We start from the raw sequence: 22,114 nt of genomic DNA on the forward strand, positions 1-22,114 counted from the left end.
ATGAGTGCAGTGCATTAACTAACTTGTTAGTTAATGCACTGCATGCTAGTAAATAGTAACATTCTAATAAATAGTAATTAGACATATTGGCGAATAGTAATAATCCATGATTTATAGTAATAATGAAAAACAAAAAAAAAAAAAAAAAAGAGCAAAAGTACAAGTGAGTGAACTGAGAACATTTGATTTCTGTTAATTTGCCACGTTGCCCATTCGTTCTTTTAACCATCACATACCAACAAACACTATCCAGTGCTTCACTAAAATATACAGTATATGGATAGCCTGTGTGATATGTATGAAAAAATAAATAATGCTTGCTGGATTTTATTGGTCTGATTTTAATGAAATTTTAGAAGACTCAACAAATTGTTCTAACAAAGTGAAATATAAAATTTTATGAAAATCCGTTCACTGGAAGTAGAGTTGTTACCAGCACATAGATGGACAAAAAAGTAATAATTGCCAGATGTTGTTTTAATTTTAATGAATTTTTCTGGGCTAACTTAATGTTAAATCTGTTACTTATACAAATTTTTTTGTCTTATTAAATTTATTAGTTACTGGGTGGAAATAATAACTAATTATTTTAATTAGTTATTACTTTTCACAGAATAATAACTTATAACTTAAGTATCACTTTTACTTTATAACTTGTTACTATAAGTCTGTTATGTAGACACATTAAATTTTTTGTTGTTTGGCTTAACAGATCACTTATAAACATGTTTTTCCTATGGTATATGACTGCTGGTGGTTTTTGAAACACTTATTTCAGTGTTTATGTGCACCTAGAAACACTGAAATAGGTGCATATGAGTATACAATGTCTACATACAGGTATACAGTCTGAAGATCTTTCTAAACCACATCTTTTTTTTATTGGTGAAAAATACTCGTTGACCTGTGTTACTTTGGTATTTTTCACATAGGATGGCAAATAATAAATTAAAGCATCATAAAATGTATGATAAAATTAAAGTTTATATAAAATTTAAATTAAAGAAATTAATATTAAATATAAAATAAATATATATAAATAAAATCATAGAATAAATAAAATATGATCAATTTTAAAACCTAAATCTGGTGTGGGTGTGGGTGGGTGGGTGGGTGGGTGTGTGTGTGTGTGTGTGTGTGTGTGTGTGTGTGTGTGTGTGTGTGTGTGTGTGTGTGTGTGTGTGTGTGTGTGTGTGTGTGTGTCATTTTCTGCTTCTGAGGTTTGTATCTAGTTTTCTGGTCTGTTGTATCCACTGGAGCTTTGATATTGCATTTGGTGGTGGTAGTAGTAGTAGAGGCATATGATGCAAGAAAGCAAGCTTATGTAGCATTAGCCAAAAAAAAAAAAAAAAAAAAAAACATTTCACACATCCATTCCCTCTAAAAGTATGTCCAGTTCCTCCTTGAATATATTTAAGCTCTCAACTTCCACAACGACAGATGGAAGTTTGTTCCAGCAATCAACCACCCACTGGCTAAAGGAAAATTTCCACATATCTATTCTACAACTATCTTTCCAGAATTTGAATTTATGCCCTTTCAGGTTCGTAATCTTAGCAAGAGGAAGAATCCCATCAGAATTGAGCCTGCTCAACCCATTCAAGGCCTTATACACCTCAATCAGATCACCTCACAGGTGCCTAGTCTCCTGATGCTGTAATTTGCAGAACTTAAGCCTTTTTTGGTAAGAGGACCCCTTCGTTTCCCTCTCCAATCTTGTTGTCCTCTGTACTCGCTCAAACGACTCTACATCGTTCCTAAAATGGTGCCTCCAGACCTGTACGCAGTATTCAAGGCGTGGCCTGATCATTGCCTTATACAAAGGGATAATCACTTCCTTTTCCCTACTAGCAAAATTCCTGTATTTCATTGACAATACTCCTTGACCTGATCTGGCAGTCTGTCTGCACTGCTCAGAAAACTTCATATCTGACTGCACAATTATTCCCATGTCTTTTTCATTCTCTACAACCCTAAGTGTAGTATCATATTGGTACATTTCTCTGGGGTTACTTCTGTTCATATGCAGTACTTTGCATTTGTCAATGTTAAACTTCAGCTGCCACTTCTCAGCCCATCTGCCCAATGTTTCTAGATCCTGTTGCAGTAACACACTGCCATTACTGTCATTAACCCTGCCAACCTTTGTATCACCTGCAAACTTGGGCATTAAGCCTGATATACCTTCATCAGTATCATTGATAAATATACAAAAGAACAGTGAGCCCAACACCGAACCCTGGGGGACTCCGCTAATAACATTAATCCATGAAGAGCAGCGTCCCTTGATTACCACTCTGTCTTTTCCCACTCAGCCACTCTTTTATCTGTTGTAGCAACTTGGCAACTTCGCAAATGTGTGAAGGTACTTTGGCTTAAAGTTTGACTCTCTTTCTAGTTGATGGATTTTTATTTATGGTTTTTGATGAAAAAGGATTCCTTCAATGTCTCTTGTATAGTTTGAACCTGTAGGCAGTATTGAAAGGTACAATTAAAGTTCCACTCCAGCACACATTCTGTCCTTCCATACTGTATGTCCTTTTTTTGTTCTCCTAACCTTTTCATAAATATTTTGTACAATTCTCCACATATACTTATGGCAGAATTGTATGTGTCAAAGTTTATTGGCCACACTCATGTGTACTGATACATGGGGTCCTCTGGGTTGTTGGAGCGTTCTTTGAACTTGTACATCGAAATCATCAAAAGCTTTTGCTACTCAAACTGTCTTCTATCCAGTGATTGGAACATAAAGTATGATGATAATTCTTGAGTTTGTGGGTTGGGGCTTTTTTCTTAATCTAGTTATTTCTTCAGTTATTGTTATTTGGTTTTTAGGAGCATTAGCAACTAAGGCCATATTGCTCTGGGGATATGCGGTGGTCATTCCCTGACCTTTCCACATCCTCTGTATTTGGTGGTCACAGGCTCGGACCCCGGTCTAATCAAGAAGCGTGTGCTACGCACTGCTGCTCCTGCCCACCTGGCTACGGAGGCACCTGTTTCTTCGGTGATCATCGACATGAACTACTTTTCTTGGTTAAATGTTATTAGTGGTTAATGACAAGAATTAAAGTATGCTACTGCAACAATGCAGACTTCATGTAAGGTTGCTAGAGCAGCTCATGGGATTCTATGTCATGTATATACAGGGACAAGGAAGTGATTATCCCACTTTATAAAGCTGCATCTTGATATGCATACAAGTCCAGAAACTGCATTTTAGGAAGGATGTGGACGTGTTAGAACGTTCAGTAGAGAAGAGCAATAAGATTAGCAATGGTAGGGTATTCTTGCCAAGAAAGACTTCAGTTCTGAAAATTGCAGCATCTGGAAACTGGGTACTTGCAAGGAGACCTCATTGAAGTTTTTTAGGCTTTAAATGGATTGTGTATGCAAAATGCTGATGGCATTCTTACTCTTTCTCAGATAGCACACACAGAGTGGGACATAAATTTAAATTGAGAAAAGATGGCAAGTTAGATATGCGTAAATTTGCTTTCAGCCAGAGAAAAATCGGTTGTTGGAAAAAACTTCCATGTGGTGTTGTTGAAGTGGGTAGTTTGATTAAATATAAGGAAGGATTAAGCAAATTATTAGAGAGGACATACAGATGATGTGTGTGTAAGTTATATACAGTAGAGCATTGAAAATCCGAACTAATTGGGACCGGGGTAGTTCGGACTTCCAGTTTGTTCGGATTTTCCAATTTATAAAACATACTGTTCTAGACACTAAAAAAAAAAGTTTAGTAAGTTTAGAAATAAAAACACTGGCTTTAAAATCTGAGGGAACGCCTAATTTTTCTTTAAAATCCAACGCCTTTTCACACGACAAATCCAAGTCCAGATATGGGTTCTTCGAAACTTTGTCTCTCTGTGAACCACAAATAAACGGCATCTTCGAGGGACGGGTCATTAGCAATTCTCATAGTTTTTCTCTTTTTTTCACCATCTGAATCAAGTTTTGATGCAAACTTCAAAAATTTTTCCTTGTTGTTTTTAATGTGTGTTATTGTTGACTTTCCAACCTCGTAAAATTTTGCTAAGGAAGACCCGCTTTCTCCCTCTGAAAGTCTATTTAAAATCTCAATCTTCAATTCAATGTCAGTGAACAAAAATATCAGGTTACAAAAATGTATGGAATAACAGATTATAAAGTGCTATGTTTAGTTAATACTGTATGTATATTAATTAAGCTATGTATGTAAGCGTAAATTTATTTTTATTTTTCTAACCTATGGATAATATTTTTCCGATTTTCACGTATCATTTAATTTTGTTAATTGGTAAGGAAAAAAATGTGTAAATTTGTGCTTCGTACATCTTCATTTTTATAGCCTGTGGATAATATTCCTCCGATTTTTGCTTATTAGAATTGCCATTTAATAGAATGAAAATTTAATTTACAGACGTGATCACAATAACTGGCTCTTATTATAATTATTTTATGGCACGAGCATTAAACAATAATAATAAATGCTGGCTCATTCTGATTATTGACGTTTCGAATTATTGACATTCAGATTTTTCAATCCTCTACTGCAGGGGGTCTCCAAAGTGGGATGCATGCTCCCCTAGGGTGTGCGAGATGATGCATGGGGTGATCTGCAAATGATCCATGGGGTGATTTGGTAAGCAGAGCAAGCATTGCAATCCTTTCGTTTGGATCAATGTATCTATGTGAGGTGACTTTCTCTGCAATGACTATTATTAAAACCATGTTTAGAAATAAACTTAACTTGGAACCAGATCTTCGGGTAGCTGTGTCCCAAAATATGAAACCAAGACACACAGCAATAATTAAAAATATTCATGAACATTGTTCCCGCTAAAAAATGCTGTTGATTTGATTTATACCACTTTGTACTTTAATTTCAGTTTTGCTTTGTTTTGTATTTTTTTTGTAAAATAATAAGAGAAGTTAATCTCAATATAGTACCTAGAACACTTCCGTATGATACTCTCCAGAAATTAAAATGAAAAAATCGAAAAACTTACATTAGAGTAACAAATAGTTTAAAAATTAAAAATCAATTTAACACAAAACTCAATTAAAAATCAATTTAACACAATTAAAAATAAGAAATTTAATTAAAAGAATTTAAATAAAAAAATTGCAAAATGGTTTTCCTTCCTCGAATTTAACAAATTTTTTTTTGTTAAATTATTTAAATTAATTTTCTTATTTTTAATTGTGTTAAATTGAGTTTTATTGTGTTAAATTGATTTTTAATTATTTTTTAAACTATTTGTTACTCTAATGTAAGTTTTTTTTGATTTTTTTCGTTTTAATTTTTGGAGAGTATCGTACGGAAGTGTTCTATGTACTATATTGAGGTTAACTTCTCTTATTATTTTACAAATATTGATATCAGCATAGAACGTATTGGGCACCACAGCTCTGGTTCATATTATCTAGTTTTGTATTTTTGCATTGAATTAGATTGTAATCTTTTCAAATTATATATATAAACTTTTTAGATGAATAAGTTAGTGCAGAGCATCATTTTAGTTCATAGTAAATCACTGAAGTGGGGGAAATGGCATTGTATTTGTTACATTTCATATTGTAAGTGCCTTCATAATGAGTTGCATGTTATTGCACTACCTTAGATAAGCAATGCTTACCGAGTAGAGAAGACTAATGTTACTTATTCTTGGAGCATATGACCACCCTAGACAACACCATTTCAAAGCTTGTTGGCTTCTCACCTTGGGTTGGTAGGGACCCTAGTGATATGGTTAGTGACTTCATAACTGGATTCATAACACAGTGGGTGGGTACCTTCCTGCCCACCAATGAGAGGCCAACACGCTTTGAAACGGTGGTGTCTAGGTGGTTGTATCAGCACAGAATAAGTAACATTAGTCTTCTCTACTGGGAAAACATTGCTTATCTGAGGTAGTGTAATAACAGGCAACTTGTGAAGGTGTTCACAATATGAGATGTAACAAAAGTGATGCCATTTCACCTACTTTGGTAATTTATTATGATTTAAAATGATACTTTGCGCATAACTTGTTCCTCTAGTAAATTTCTCATAGTCTGAAGCTTTCTAGTATATATTTTGTACTAGAACTCCTTTTTAGTATATATGTTATTATTTATCGTCAAGCAGATTCACCTTAGGACTGCAGTGCTTGCATCACCTGTGATGAAAAGTTAAAAGATCAAAAATAGTGGCTTGCATTTGAAAATTATTCTTTTATGTTTTTATTCTTTTAATCTGTTATGTTTCCTCTTTCATAAATAAAAAAGAAAGAAATGGCAGAATAAAAGAGTAATCAAGTAAGTGGCTTGATACATTTATAATGTATTTTTCAGAAAGATAAAGGAAAGTTCAGATTCCTTATTTTACAAGGTCATTTACTTCTATTATCAGTTAAATTAAAATAAAGAAGTTAACTTCTCATTTTAATAGCAAGAAAAATAAAAGTTTCTTTTTCAGACTTCAGTTTCTTTTTCTTTATGGTATTCATAGTTTTTCATATGAGAAATGATTCAGTGCAATAGCCTTTCTTGCTACGAAAGATCTGGGTCACAAGATTAATGGGTTTAAAATTCAGTGATGCACTCCTTCCTTCCTTCCTTGTTCAGCTGACCAAAATCTCTGAACTGGTGTTATTGACTCTCATACTTAATATTAAACTTCATTTTTTGTTGCTACCAAATCATGTAGCCATTACTTAACTAAAACAAAACTGCAGAATGTTAAAGGGAATTGAATTTTCTAATAAACAAAATTTGAATAAACTAAAATTAATAAATTTAAATTACATCATAATAAATTAAAATTTATTTTAATGTAATTATTCTTACAAATCGTTATCATTTCTTACATCTCCAAGGGAGGAATAAGATTCCTGCAAACTGGCAGCTCCTGGCCAGGTTGCAGGTTTGCACAACTCTGTTTCTTTTTTAATCAATTTGGTAATTATATTATGAATTATTTTACTTGTCACGCTCCTATAACTTCTACTATAAACAAATATTACCAGTATTATATACCTCCATACTACATGCCAAAATGGGGGCATGCACTAATATAATTTTGCAGTTTTGTTGTTGGTCTAACTCGTTTTGGTTAGCTCTTCAAGCTCAGCATGGTGATTTATGTTCAGTGATATTATCATGTGCATGCTGTCCAAGAGGCGCCTCCGTAGCCAGGTGGGAAGGAGCAGCAATGCGCAGCACACGCTTCTTGATTAGACCGGGGTTCGAGCCCGTCACCACCAAATACGGAGGATGCGGAAAGGTCAAGGAATGACCACCGCATATCCCGGAGCAATATGGCCTTAGTTGCTAATGCTCCTAAAAACCAACAACAACATGCTGTCCAAGAATGTGGCTTAATCAAAGCCATATATCTTGGTTGGGTTACAAGAATGTTTACAGCTAAGTAGTTCAGTGCTTTGCTAGACATGTTTTTTTGTGCCTTTGCATAGTGCAGAATGATGTGATTGTGGCATTGACTCAATGAAGTATAAAAGGTGTACCATAGGGATGTCAGTCCATGGTGGCTCATTTGTTTTCCACAGTTGTTGCAAATTGGATGTCGTGGATCTTCACTCCAAAGACTTGTTTTCACTTCTTTCATTCTCAACTAGATTGAGATCTGGTTATTGGGGCAGACCACTGCAATGGGCTTAATCCACTGCCATGTTTCTGCAGCCAGTTCTTTACAGTTATGGCCTTGGGACATGGTCATCATTGGAAGAGTCCATTTGTAGATAGGTATGCCACAGCCATCAGGGGATGTGTCTTGTCAGAAACAGTTTCCTTGCCAGTCACATGTTACTCCACTGGTGTCAAGGGGGCCCAATATGTACCATGAAAACACTCCGTATGATATTACTGTCACCACCAGCTTGCATTGTTGAAATCCGGCAGGATGAGTCCACGGACTCATGCTGTATTTGCCATATTATTCTAATCAGGGAAGAGTAGGAATCAGATTCATCAGACCAGGTAGTCTTTTTCCAATCCCCCATTGACCAGGTTTAGTGTTCCTTCTAAAAACATGCTTTCTTGTTTTTTGCCAAGAGGAGTGGGAGAGACCTTGGTCGTTGGCTGTGATACCCCATCCTTGACAAGGTGTGTTGAGTTGTGCATATTGAAATGGCTCCTTGGATACCACAGCAATACTGGGCTGTTATTTTGTACAGACTATAGCCTTTTTTGTTATCCTGTGTTGAGTCTTTTCAGTCTTGGGCTCTGCATCAACAAGCTGTTTCAGACCACAACAACATTAACTGGATTTATTTGGTTATTACACCAATTCAATACAGTAATATTTTGAAACTCCAACAAGTTTGAAGTTTCTGAGATACTCACACCAGCATCTGATGCTGACTGTCATTCTGTGTACAAAGTTACTTAACCATCACGCCCATTCTTTTACTGAATTACACGCATACAGCAACCCTACATATCTGCTTTCATGTACTAACATGTGATGCTGGAGTACTCCATTTCAATCAGTGTATTATAACAATTATAGATAATGGTTTTGAAACTAGAAAGCTTCAAAAATCAATGCACATGTTACAACCATCACTTTCTTATACCATGCACTGCCACCAATGAAATTATTAATTATAAGTTTTTCAGCAGTAAGATTGTTAGTTGAAATTTGATTATTTTAAAAATTAAATTTTTATTAGGTTGCAGTACCTTATGATGCAGAATATGTTCCATTACGTCAGATTTCTGGAATTCCAGCAAAGGAATATCTGTTTATATTAGATCCTTTTCAGAAGGAAGCTATTCTCTGTCTAGAAAATAATCAGTCAGTTTTAGTTTCAGCTCATACATCTGCTGGTAAAACTGTAGTTGCAGAGTAAGTAAATTTTTTTTTTTTTTTTTTTTGCATCTTTTAAATTAATGATTTTGATCTCTTTGTTTGTGTTTCCAAGTTTAGTTTTTTCTTTAGATAATCTTGAAAATGGGATATTCCTTATTATAATGTAGTGTAACTCATTTAAGTTATAAGTTAAATATAAGATATTTGAGTAGAGATTTTCCACCAAAACCAAATGTTTTGCAACAGCCAAATCCATTGCTCCTGCCTTCACACTGGAAAACTCATAGTAGCACTGGTATGTCTGTGACCAGAGGTATACACCCAAGCAGAAGTCAGTCTAAACATGGGTTGAGGTATGGCATCCTCAGTCCACAAAGGAATGGATGAGCATCTGTGACACTAGGCAGAACTAAAAATGGATATGATCCTGTCATCTCTGTTTTACTTTAAACTTTGTAGAGATGAATTACAGTAGAATGCCAGTTATCCAAGTGTTGGTTATCCATTGGGCTTTGATTTGCCTTAGTTCCATATATATATATATATAATCATCAAGAATAATGCAATAGAGAAGTTATATGCTATAGGGGGGAAAAATTAAGAATTAGATTAGATAAGACTGAATTACAATAACATGAATTATGGATCAGGGTCACTGCTATTGCAAAAGTACCCTACAGCCATAATGTATATATAAAATATTATTAGTATAAAATACAGTAAGTAGATGTTTATGCATAGAAATAAACTAATGAAAATACGGTCTACCCTGGGAGCGATATACGTTGTGAACGAAGGGGGGGAAGAAAGGAACCGGAAAAAATAATTGTAACGATTGAAAAGTAAACCAAATGAATTTTTTTTAAGAAACGACTAAAGTGGAGATAGCATTGCAGAGTTTATACACATTCAGCTTATTATATGTTCACCAGCCTATCCCTACTTTTGAACGTACAGTCTACCCCTGGTTGCGTCCACACTTCATTCATCATTCATTGTGTATATATATATATATATATATTAATTTTAATTTCATTTTTAAATTTGTGCAACTTACATGTATGGAGCCAGATAGCAATGATAACATACTACATGGGCAGAGTAGAATAAATTTGACCCCGGGTACACATGCTCTGTACTGTACCCCGCAACACGGCTATAACTTGATACATACACATTTAACACACACAATACAGAGCACAGCAGCATCTAATGCTTCTAACTTAGATAAATATGGGATCCATAATCTTAAATTCAACACTTGCAAAAATAAACTATGTTTAACCTGTCCTTGTATGCACCCGCAACACAATACAAATGATACTACAAAAACTACCTTTTGTAAAAACCAGTAATGTTATATACCTTATAACCTGCAATACCTGTAACATAAAATACGTTGGACAAACTAGCAATAAACTACACCTGAGAATTAATCAACACAGATCGGACATCAATAACTATCTGAATAGAAAAAGTAATAATATAGAACAAGAAATAGAATACATGCATTTTCAATCTCACAACTTCAACAATATATACATATCCATATTAGTGCATATTAGTAAGCCAACATCAGAACAAAACAAGAAGAAATATTTGTTAAAATTAAAAACCTTATACCCATATTGTCTAAATAATAAATTCAACCATAAAATTATTACCAACAACTTAACAGACTGCTGTATATATGACAAATTCAATATAATTAAATTCCACAATCACCCATGCAAACGTTCTAAAAAATCTAATAATACCAACATTAAACACAAGCCTATTTTAGGCGATTTTGATGCCACCCTTAAAAACTGGGATAAAAATATTATAGATGTGCAATATATACATAATTTACTTTTCAGTACCAAACACAGTATACTGAGAGCACTACACAGTTTCATATGCACTTTCAGCTTCGAGTCCAAACATCTCTTTCATATAATAAACGATATTTGTAAATTCAATCTAAAAAACCTACTCACTACATTGTGATAATAAATCATTCATAATCTTAAACTTCAACAGCCAAATTATGGACAACATAAATATCAATAAACTTATAAATCTATAAATCAGCATAATCATCTACTTCCTAATACCAGCCAAAGTTATATAAAAGTTAGATATAAATATAGGAAACCATTTGGATTATTAGCCTGTAACTACAAATCCATAGCTACCAATTTAATATCCCATAATGCAGACACCAACAACTGCATATGCAAGCATAGTAACATGCAACAATATATTGATCCAGACTATGGACACATCATTACTGGTAATCTAAACATAGTTACAGACCCAAAGCTCAGATATATACTATCACAAGGATTAAATTCAGGCCATTTACCAAAATAAATTTAACCACCTTTAATAAACAGCTATATCAAGACCTGTTAAACTACTGCTTTCAACTAGCTTACAAACATAACACACCTATAGAGGCATACCATATGTGGATTAGCGATACTTTCACTCTATTAAAGCAAAAATATGAATTACCCAGTTCATATATATAACCAGCAAAAATACCATAACTTGGCTAAATTAAAACAAAAACTACTAGAAATACATAAAGACTTCATCATCACACCGGTAGATAAAGCAGCAAACAACTATGCATTTATTTGCAAATATTTTTATGCACATACCTTGACAACTGAACTTAACTCCAGCAATACTTACAAGCCTATATCAAGTGCCTGCAATAGCATTACAAAAAAACTCATAGCCTTCAATAAAAAACTAAAGCTAAACATGAACAATTACAGCTTACCTTATATATACTTCATTCCAAAATTTCACAAAAAACCCATAGGTTTCAGATTCATAACCTCCTGCAAAAATAGTTATGTGCACAAACCTGGAAAAACACTTGAACAACTACTGCAACCACTGCTAAAAAACATACATAACAGCAAAATCATAGGCAACAACCTACCTGTATTAAAATTTTTGCAGAATAATAATGTTAACAATATACAAACCTTTGATTTCCACAGCCTATTTACAAGTATTAATCAAACCAAACTAAAATCTGTACTCAAAGATATTTATGCTCAATATAAAGATTATATATCCTGCAATACCTATTACTGGAACAACATACTGAACTTGTGTATCTCCAACAATTTTATATATGACAGTAATACAGTGTATCAACAAACCAATGGAACACCTATGGGCAGCCAGCCTCATGCATAATAGCCAGCCTATATCTATATTGGTCAGAGACCTCATTTCCACAGGACCTTATCCTATATAGATATATAGATGACCTCATAGTGATCAACTGCCCGAATTTCATCAAGGATTATGGACACTTGTACCCCAACGAACTCGTACTGGAAAAAACAAACAACTTTGATACTGCAGCCCATTTCTTGGATCTAGACATTAAGTTAAAGAACGACATAGCCTCCAACCTGTACAACAAACGTGAAGCATTCAACTTTAGCATAGTCAACCTTACACAATGGAATTCAAATATTTCCAAAAAAGTACATGCCAATGTTATTCTAGCACAATGCAACAGAATAGCAACCATATGCAGCAATAATGAAACAGCCATTGATAACATCAGGATATTATACAAGAAACTCAAGAACAACCTTTTTCCTATAGCATATCTGCGCCATCATATCAGTAAAGCCCTTAACATATTAAGGCACAAGAATCTAAAAGATATTAATATAAATAGCATTATCGACATATAATTAATCCCATACACATCAAGTATGTATATAGTGTAAATACAATACACTAGGCCTCTGTGGTGTCTTACAGTCTGGAAAACTCGTACCCACCAATTGGCCTATCACAGTGTATTTATCTTGTAATTATCTTGTAATTATGTTCATACTTAACTTTATTTAAATTTTAAATTTAAATTTTATATTTAATTATATTATATTCTAACTTAACTATATTACATTATGCCACCTTGTACACAACTGACCTTAAATACATGATGCACTAACTCCCAGACATTCGTTCAGGGTCCTAACTATAGGAACGGGTTTGCAACCCCGAACCACCCTAGCCCAACTACATATTTCTACCATAATCATCTTTCTACTTTACTAACCTCTACATCTTATGTCGGCCCTGAGTGCCAAGCGATAGTGTCCAAGCGAATTTTCTAAGTGATATATAGTGCTCTTTCTCAGTGATTTCGTTATATTTTCTCTCCAGTGCATTTCTCATCCTCATTTTTTTGTAAGTGGTTCTGTACTTAACAGATCCTAAGTAAGAACCCAGAAAGGAAAATTACCTTTCTTTTCCTAGCATATTTATTAATTTTTGCACTAACAAACTAACCTCTCCAACCGCTTGGCCAATAGGTGGCACCGCTCCTGCCTCCACGTGGCGGGGCTGGAAATCTGGGAGGAAAAGCTCTCACTCCCAGGGCTAAAAGGAGCAACAATGGACTGTGATACATGTCCAGCACTAGAGCCGACAGGCTCTCAACATACTGAGACCCGCAGAATGGAAGACGATTCCAATCTTGCAAAAAGAATGAAAAAGGACTGTAACAAATCAGAACCACCAGCTTTTCTGATTATACATTCTTTATCGACTCATTCGCTAAGCAGACTCTCTCCATTTGTCATCCAGAGATGTCTGGAGAATGCAGCAGGTACACCGAAAATGGTGAAAAGGCTCCAATCGGGAAATCTTTTAATAGAGACCACTCAAGCAAGGCATTCAGAATTTTTACCAAAAATGTCATCTATAAGCAGAATCCCAATCAAAGTCTCACCGCATAACACCTTGAACTCCTCAAAAGGAGTAATAAGTGAGTGGGATTTGTTGAACGTAACCGAAGAGGAGATAGTCATGGAATTAGTAGAACAGAAAGTAACTCAAGCAAGAAGAATTATGATAAAGAAGGATGACAAACTTGTTCCCACACGTAATATCATATTGACCTTTAGTACACCGAATTTGCCGACCTCAGTTAAAGCAGGCTACCTAAACTGCCGTATACGCCCATACATTCCAAACCCTCTAAGGTGTTTCAAGTGCCAAAAGTTTGGTCACTCCCAAACAACGTGCAGAGGCGAAACTACTTGTCCTAACTGCGGGTCAAAAAACCATTCACAAACAGTGTACTGCAAAGGCTCCGGAATGTCCAAATTGCAAGAATGACCATGCAGCATACTAAAAGTCATGCGAACTCTGGAAAATTGAAAAAAGAATACAAAAGTACAAGACAGAGAATAAGGTCACATATCAAGAAGCAAGAAAGCAAATAAAGTCAACTATCCCAAAAACCACATACGCTTCCGTTACACTAAAGTGCCAAGCTGTTTCAACCCAAACTGAGGTAACATTTCCACCCAATACATCCATTGCAGAATGGGCACGATCTGTGCTAGCAACATCTCAACCTACCACCAAGCCCATTCTAGTTGATGAAATAAGTAATACTCCTATCACAGTTCCGCCTAAAATAAAATCATGTGATAAAATTTCAAATAAATCACGAAGGCAACAAGCCACTGAATTACAAAAGACAAACTCAAATAGAATTGACTCTGAAAATATAGCTACACACGATGAAACAGTCCTTAATCTGCATGCAGAAGATGATATGGAGACTGGATTTTCATCAGGTCAAACTGATGACGTAGAAGAGAGTACAGATCCCGGACGTCCCAATTTTCCTAAAAAAGATAAAATGAAAAATGACCATCAAAAGCAAACCACTCACAAGAAACAGACAGACTCGCCTTCCCTTCTCAAACCCCGATAATGCAGAACATTGTTCAATGGAATTGTAGAGGTTTACGCAGCAATACCGATGCCATCTATGATTTAATCTCCTGATATGGTCCTATAGCCGTTTGCCTACAAGAGACTAATCTAACTCCACAAGTAACTCCATCAATCAGAAATTTTACAGAAAAGATAGAAACTCCTCATTATCTGCACGTGGAGGCGTCGCGATTCTAGTTGACTGCAAAATACCTTCTAGAAACATTCCGCTACAAACCCACTTAGAAGCTATTGCTGTACGTGTATCAGTTGGGCAAATTCTAACTCTAGTATCTCTGTACCTTCCACCTAACAAGATGTGCACGTATAAAGAACTAGAAGACCTTATAAGACAAATACCACCACCTTTTTGTATCCTTGGTTATTTCAATGCGCATCATCCACTGTGGGGATCAGACCACATGGACAATAGAGGACACTTGATCGAGACAATACTAGACCAACTGAATCTTAACATTACTGAACACTGGTGAAAATACTTATACTCACCTTCCCACTGGATCTATGTCAGCAATTGATTTAACTCTCTGTTCCCCAATATTATATCCCAGTATAGAATGGACAGTATTAAACGACCCACAATAGTGATCACTTTCCAATTATATGCAGAATCCAAACGCTTCAAACATCATATCCTGATAATCGCTCAAAATGGAAATTCTCCAGAGCAGATTGGGAAAAGTTTTCAACCTGTCTTTCCTTTGATAGCCAATTGATCAGACTACAACCCATTGATGATTTCACAGAGCATATTACGAGGCAAATACTGACCATTGCCTCCGAAGCAATACCTCAAGCCTCCACATTTAAACACAAAAACCTTAAACACTGGTGGAATGAAGCTTGTACCAATGCCAAAAAGGAAAAAAATAAAGCTTGGAACCTGTTCCGGAAGTTCCCAACTACCAACAACTTAATTCAATATAAAAGGCTAAAGTCAAAAGCTAGGCAAATTAGAAGAAAAGCCAAAAAAGAATCATGGATACAGTTTGCCTCCATTATTACAAAGGATACTAGCAGTCGTCTCATCTGGAAAAAGATTCGGCAATTAAATGGGAAATATCCACCTCTTCCATCTTGGTGGAAATATCCACCAAGCTTCGGCAGAAAGGTACAAAATAAAATTCCATACTACCCAATATATTGCCTATAATCAACCGTTTAACCTATTTGAACTGCAAACAACATTAAATAGATCACCCAGCAGTGCAGCTGGACCTGATGGCATATATTATGTAATGCTGAAACATATAAACAGTACAGCCTTGAATTTACTATTAATGTTCTATAATCGGATTTTTCTTGGAGGTACATATCCATCTTCCTGGCATCATTCCATCATTTTAGCCTTTCCTAAACCAGGAAAAGATCACTCACTTCCAGAAAATTACCGACCTATTTCTCTAACCAGCTGCCTAAGTAAAATCCTAGAAAGAATGGTACACAGACGGCTTACCTGGGTTCTTGAAACTAAAGCACTGATGAACAACAATCAGTTTGGTTTCCGACAAAACAGATCCACTTTAGATCTAATGGTGAAAGCCGAGACTAACATCCGCAATGCTTACGTCAAAAACGAACATCCTGTAATGGTAAGTCACGATATAGAAAAGGCTTTCGACACTACCTGGAGATATGGAATATATTGAGAGAACTCCATTCCATAGGATTGCGAGGGCACTTACCAGAATTCATTAGAAATTTTCTTCAACACAGAACCTTTCAGGTCCGATATCAATCTGTACTTTCTTGGTCCTACACTCAAGAAGAAGGTGTCCCAAAAGGATCAGTACTGAGCTCTACCCTTTTTTCACTTAGACTGAACGCCATAACACACAACATCCCAAATACTGTAGAACTATATATGTATGCTGATGATCTAACTATATCTTGCCGATCACAAAATATTCATACCATTGAAAGACAGCTGCAACTCTCCATAAATAAGTTGGAGACATGGGCAATGCAGAATGGATATCGTTTATCAGATCAAAAAACAATTGCAGTTCACTTTTGCAAAAAACGAAAGCTACACCCAGAACCGGAACTCAGATTAAAAAACCATTTGATCCCTCTCACCAGTAATCTTCTTTTCCTAGGCCTAATATTGTACACCAAGCTGAACTTTCTTTCACATATCACATACCTCCGAACTGTTTGTCTAAAGAAACTTAATATACTTAGGTCCATTTCTGCTATGACATGGGGAGCTGATAGATACACTCTATTACATTTGTATCGTGCTATTATCAGATCTCGTTTAGACTACGGTGCTATTGTATATGATTCAGCTAGGAAAAGTGCATTAATCAGACTTGATACCATCCAACACAGTGCCCTTCGTACTGCTCTGGGCGCATTCAGAACATCCCCTGTTCAGAGTCTGTATGTAGAGGCACACGAACCTCTGCTTCACCTTCGAAGGAAAATGTTGCTTCTAAATTATGCAGCTAAAATTCAAAGCCTCCCACACCATCCCGTTCGACCATTGCTTTCCAACCCTGAGTGGACAGCATTCTGTAACAGTAAACCAACTGAAAATAGACCAACTGACATGAGACTAAAAGATTTGCTTCACACCTGGAATATTGATTTTGATAACATACAGAAAGAGAGCGATATTCCTGATCCACCCTGGTCTGTAAATCTCCCTCACTGTGATACCCACTTTCAGCAATGGGGAAAGAACTCCTTGGCAGATGAAAATATCAAACAACTACATAAAGAACATGCCTTCAACAATATACAAAGCTGCCAAATATACACAGATGGCTCAAAAACAGGTTCTGCCGTTGGTGCAGCAGCTGTCTTTCCGTCTTTTACAGTCTCCATATCACTACCAGTTGAATGCAGCAGTTATACTGCTGAGTTATATGCAATCAAACTAGCCTTACAGAATATTAACACTCTCCACAATGCTAGCAGTATAATATACACTGATTCATTGAGTGCAGTGTCTGCTTTGGGCAATCAATTTTCAATATCACAACCAATCGAAAAACAAATAATTTTCTCTTTAAACCATCTACGAAGTAGGAATCATAAAGTGAAATTCTGCTGGATCCCAGGGCATTCTGGTATCTTAGGCAATGAGAGAGCAGACCAGGCAGCCAAAAATCCAAACAGTACAACACCAGCAAATTACCAAGTACCATATGGAGATTATTTGAAGCATATTAAAAAAGTCTTTATGTTTCAGTGGACAGAAATATGGAAGGCACAAAGTAATAACAAGCTGCTCCAAATCAAAGAAGAACCAGCGTTATGGATTTCCAGCTTCAGACAAAATAGACAGGAAGAAGTTGTTCTAGCAAGACTAAGGATTGGACATACTCACCTAACCCATATGTTTCTACTCGTGGGGGATGACCCACCTCGATGCACGCATTGTACACTACCGCTTACAGTCAAGCATATACTTTTAGATTGTCCTCACTATTCCCATTTCAGACGTACTTTCCACTCTCAATCACAACTGCAAGAACCGTTATCGCTTAACCGCATGATTGGCAATAGTGCTAACCTAGCTACACTCTATACCTTTCTGAAGCAAATACATATATATGAATTCCTCTGATGCCAAAATAGAACACATTATATTACTTTAGGATAATAATATAGAACCTGGCACATTTTGGCCTTAGCTGCCCTTGTGCCCTTAAACACCAATACCAATACATCTTATGTCCTGTGAGCCATTAGTTTACCGAACACGACATCAGGGCTCTATTTTTCTAACTTTACCCAATCTATTTTGCGCCTTAACAAAGTTTAGCTGCCTTCTATCGCTACTTCGTCAGCTATTATATTTCTTAACTATCCTGGGCAGTTTGAGCATCATGTACTTAACCTAGCGTAGCTTCACCGCCCACGTCATTTCATTGTATTTCAAAAAAACACACACCAAAATTTGTCTAACGCTAGGTGCCGCTAGCGTACCCATGCATAAATACACTGGTAACCCACTGACACAGTCTTTTCTGTCAGTCCGGCCTGTAGCGGTAAGTTCTTGTCATTCGGATTTTCCTTGCCTTTGTCTTTGCTTTTTCTACTTTCATAGCGTTCCACTTACTTCTGTAAGGTCATCCATGTTCTGTATGCAATACCTTATTAACACATTATGTAATTGCAAACTTGGTATAATTTTATTCAAATTTTATTCAAAATTTAAAATTGATATTACCACGTGGACTTTTGCACGTGTACTTTGACATACAGAGCATGTTGGAAACAGAAGTAAGAGCATTGCTGTCTTTTTCATGATTTTGGTGGATGACCTCTGATGAAGACACAAAAATTATGAAAGACTCTGCAATGCTATCTCCACCTTGGTCGTTTCTTCAAAAAATTCATTTGGTTTACTTTTAAATCGTTGCAATTATTTTTTCTGGTTCCTTTCTTCTCCCCTTCGTTCACAATGTATATCGCTCCCAGGGTACACCGTATTTTCATTAGTTTATTTCTATGCATAAACATCTACTTACTGTATTTTATACTAATAATATTTTATATATATATATATATATATTTAGAAATATCAAAAAAAAAAAAAAAAGAATTAATGGAGCACATCATTTGTATCCCTTTGTATGACCTAGTGTGTATCCCTTTCAGTTTTATGGGAAGCCAATCCCTGGTGTCTAAAACTACAGTATTTTGCTTCTACTTTCACAGTTTCTTGTTAAACATTATTAAAGCTTGTTTGTCTGCTGTTACACATATGTACATGCATTCTGTGATATTTTTCTCACAATTATTGTAAACCCCTAAAATGTTGAATAAACAGGCAGTTTTTTTTGCAGTTTAGAACAAATTGTAAATTATTAAAAGAGAAAAGTGTTATTGTTTACAGATAAATTTGGTAATTGCCAACAAACGCTGTAGGATTGTAATTAAAAACTATATATGAATAGAAGAATGTGTCTAAATCTGAAACATTTTTTAGAAGGTCACAAAATAATTGCTGAAAGGAGCTACAAATGAACAACTTGAAACTGTAATGATAGTGGTTCCTCCAACAAAGAGCAGAAGGAAGTAAATGGGTTTTAAATAAAGCAAAATACTTTTTCAAGAATTATAAATCCCTGCCTCGATAACATTAGCAAAGATTCTTGCGCCCTTTCTGTGTAAGTTTATCCCATCCCTGTAGTGAGCAGTCTCTTCTGTTAACAGGCACACACCATGCTGAGAAAAATTCTACCCCATGAGCCTTGCACAATCTCTCCAGGGCTGAATTGATTGACAGGGCTCTCATCATATACTTCCTCCTATTGTGTCTGGACAGAATGTAGACACCTTCAAATTTAATCATAACTCAAGAGTCACTGACAATAACTAGTCAATAAAATGGCAAGAAATTTTCAAAAACTTATTGGATTGAGAATTTAGAATGAAAATTTCTTTGAGCAACATGTGCACACTCTCATCCCCAATTCCTGACATTTTTCGGTATGGCTTACACAGCAAGCAGCTTACCCAGCTCCTTGACGGTGCCATCAGCATACATATGACTTACTCTCTCCAGTCATTTGGCAGAGTAGGGGCATTGGGATGTGTGCTAGCTGATCCAGATATTTCCTTGAGGGTTACCAGTAAGTTTGTTCCAGTAGACTACATAGCAGTGAGATTGCAAACACCATTTTAGAGCTGTATCCTCAAAATTTAAAGAATATTGGCTCACACTGTGATTCCATCATTATTTTGAAGGACATCGCTCATAATACATAATGGAAGAGACTGGGTTGCTGGAGCTCCGCCGCTCTGTTCTGTTGACTAAACAAGGGGGTTTTAAGGCTCCTATAGGGAGAGTGCTGGTTTTGCACCAGGTGATCAGAGATCTACCTCCTAGTGTTGCTTGCTGACAGAGGAGCAACATCCCTTGCATCCCCCACATTGTCCCACATCAACTTCTGCTCATGTTGGCTCATGGGTGGTCACCTTAAATTCTAGGTGCAGTGTTTCGCATCTTGCACATGTGGGATATACCCAGGGTAATGCCACCCCAAACCATCGCAATTGAAGGTGCAAATAATGGATTTGATTTTTGCAGAATGACCACACTTCATCAAAATTCAGTCCACTTAGTTTGCAAATTAGACCTGAATATCAGTTTAATCAACATTTTAGATTCCCAGTAGTGAGCCTTAGCTTTTCATACCTGGAACAATGTTTGTGACTGCCATCAGGGACACAGTTTTAATTGTATGTTTTGTATTTAGTATTGTGTTGAAAAAAAAAAAAAAAATAGGGATGTCTTTTCTATTCTTAAAAGGATCTCATTTCAAGGTATATTAGACCAAGTTGTTCTTTTTCTTAAATACTGATTATTTTAGTCAAGTACTAATTCACTATATGTACACAGGAATAGTGAACTATTTATTTTAATTACTCAACTAATGATGAAACTAAAAATAACCCCCACCTCCCAAAATTATTGGAAGGACTCCTATGCTTGTTAGAAACCATTAGAGACCCTGTGGCTGACTTCTTTATTACTTAACAATTTGTTCAAGCGTGAGCTAACATCATAGCTACCAATTCTTTGATGTACGATGTGCAATTCATCTTTTTGCCTTAATGTGATACTTACTCTGTCTCGGCATTGTGCCAGAGGTGGTATACCATACATTTTCCCTTGCCTTTTTTGCAGAAGCAGCATTTTTCTCTATCTTTTTTTCTTTTTTGCAAAATATAGTAAAATTGTGTCATTGAGCTTCAGCGGGCAGGACATGTTCCTAATCAGGGACTCACGTCAGCTGCTTCCATTTTGTGAGACCCCGGTCTATAAACAGACAAAGCAGCTTATCACCTGCGCACACTCTCAAATACCACAAACTCGATCAAGTTATGTGGCAGTCGAACATCACGTTCTCGTCTGTGTCAACCAAAATTGGTAATGGAGCTAAATTAGATCAGAATTAGCAAGAACTTATCGAGTTGCATTTCTTCACTCAGGAGGAAGCCAATCTCCTCTGCCCAAATGGTATACAATTCTACTTACGAAATAATTCCGTCAACAAGTACAACCCCGCGATTCTCAGTGCCGCAGAGGAGAATGTGGAATTAGTCACTCAAGACCTATTCATGGGTTTCGCAAATGCAGAAAAAGTACACGTTCACCAGAAACTTTAAAATGTCAGTTATCGACACTGGTGGTTTATCCTATGATCTCTCACTGGTTTTTTGAAAACTGTATATCACCACTACTAACATGGATATTATTGATGGGCTTGCTAACGGTGCCTTGAGTAAATTATCCAAGATCGAATACAGTCAGTCAGTCCTCGTATAACACGATAGTTATGTTCCTAGGAACCCTCGTGCAATGCCAAATTGTGCAATATAAATAACAGGCCTTCTGGGAAAAATAAGGTTAGGTGCTGATCACCCAAGATTGAACACACATTTGTAACCAAAACATCCCAAACACAATAAATAACTGTAAAATGTTTACATATTTTATTATGATTATTATGCAATAAAATATTGCTAATGCTTTTGCTCCTGTCGTAAGCAAACTTGTTCTTTGTT

At 35.9% G+C, this 22,114-nt stretch overlaps 1 protein-coding gene across 2 annotated transcripts in view; it reads left to right on the forward strand.

Annotated features, from left to right (window-relative positions):
- Mtr4 (exosome RNA helicase Mtr4) overlaps positions 1-22,114 on the forward strand; it is a 499,068-nt gene that overhangs the window by 31,408 nt on the left and 445,546 nt on the right. For both annotated transcript variants that reach the window (XM_090371841.1, XM_090371842.1), the window contains exon 4: positions 8,667-8,842. In XM_090371841.1, the coding sequence (XP_090227967.1) occupies positions 8,667-8,842 (176 nt within the window). The remainder of the gene's footprint in view (positions 1-8,666; positions 8,843-22,114) is intronic.

The sequence above is a fragment of the Mastigoproctus giganteus genome, chromosome 4 (assembly GCF_048544385.1).
Source record: "Mastigoproctus giganteus isolate SK-2022 chromosome 4, ASM4854438v1, whole genome shotgun sequence".
NCBI lineage: Eukaryota > Metazoa > Arthropoda > Arachnida > Uropygi > Thelyphonidae > Mastigoproctus > Mastigoproctus giganteus.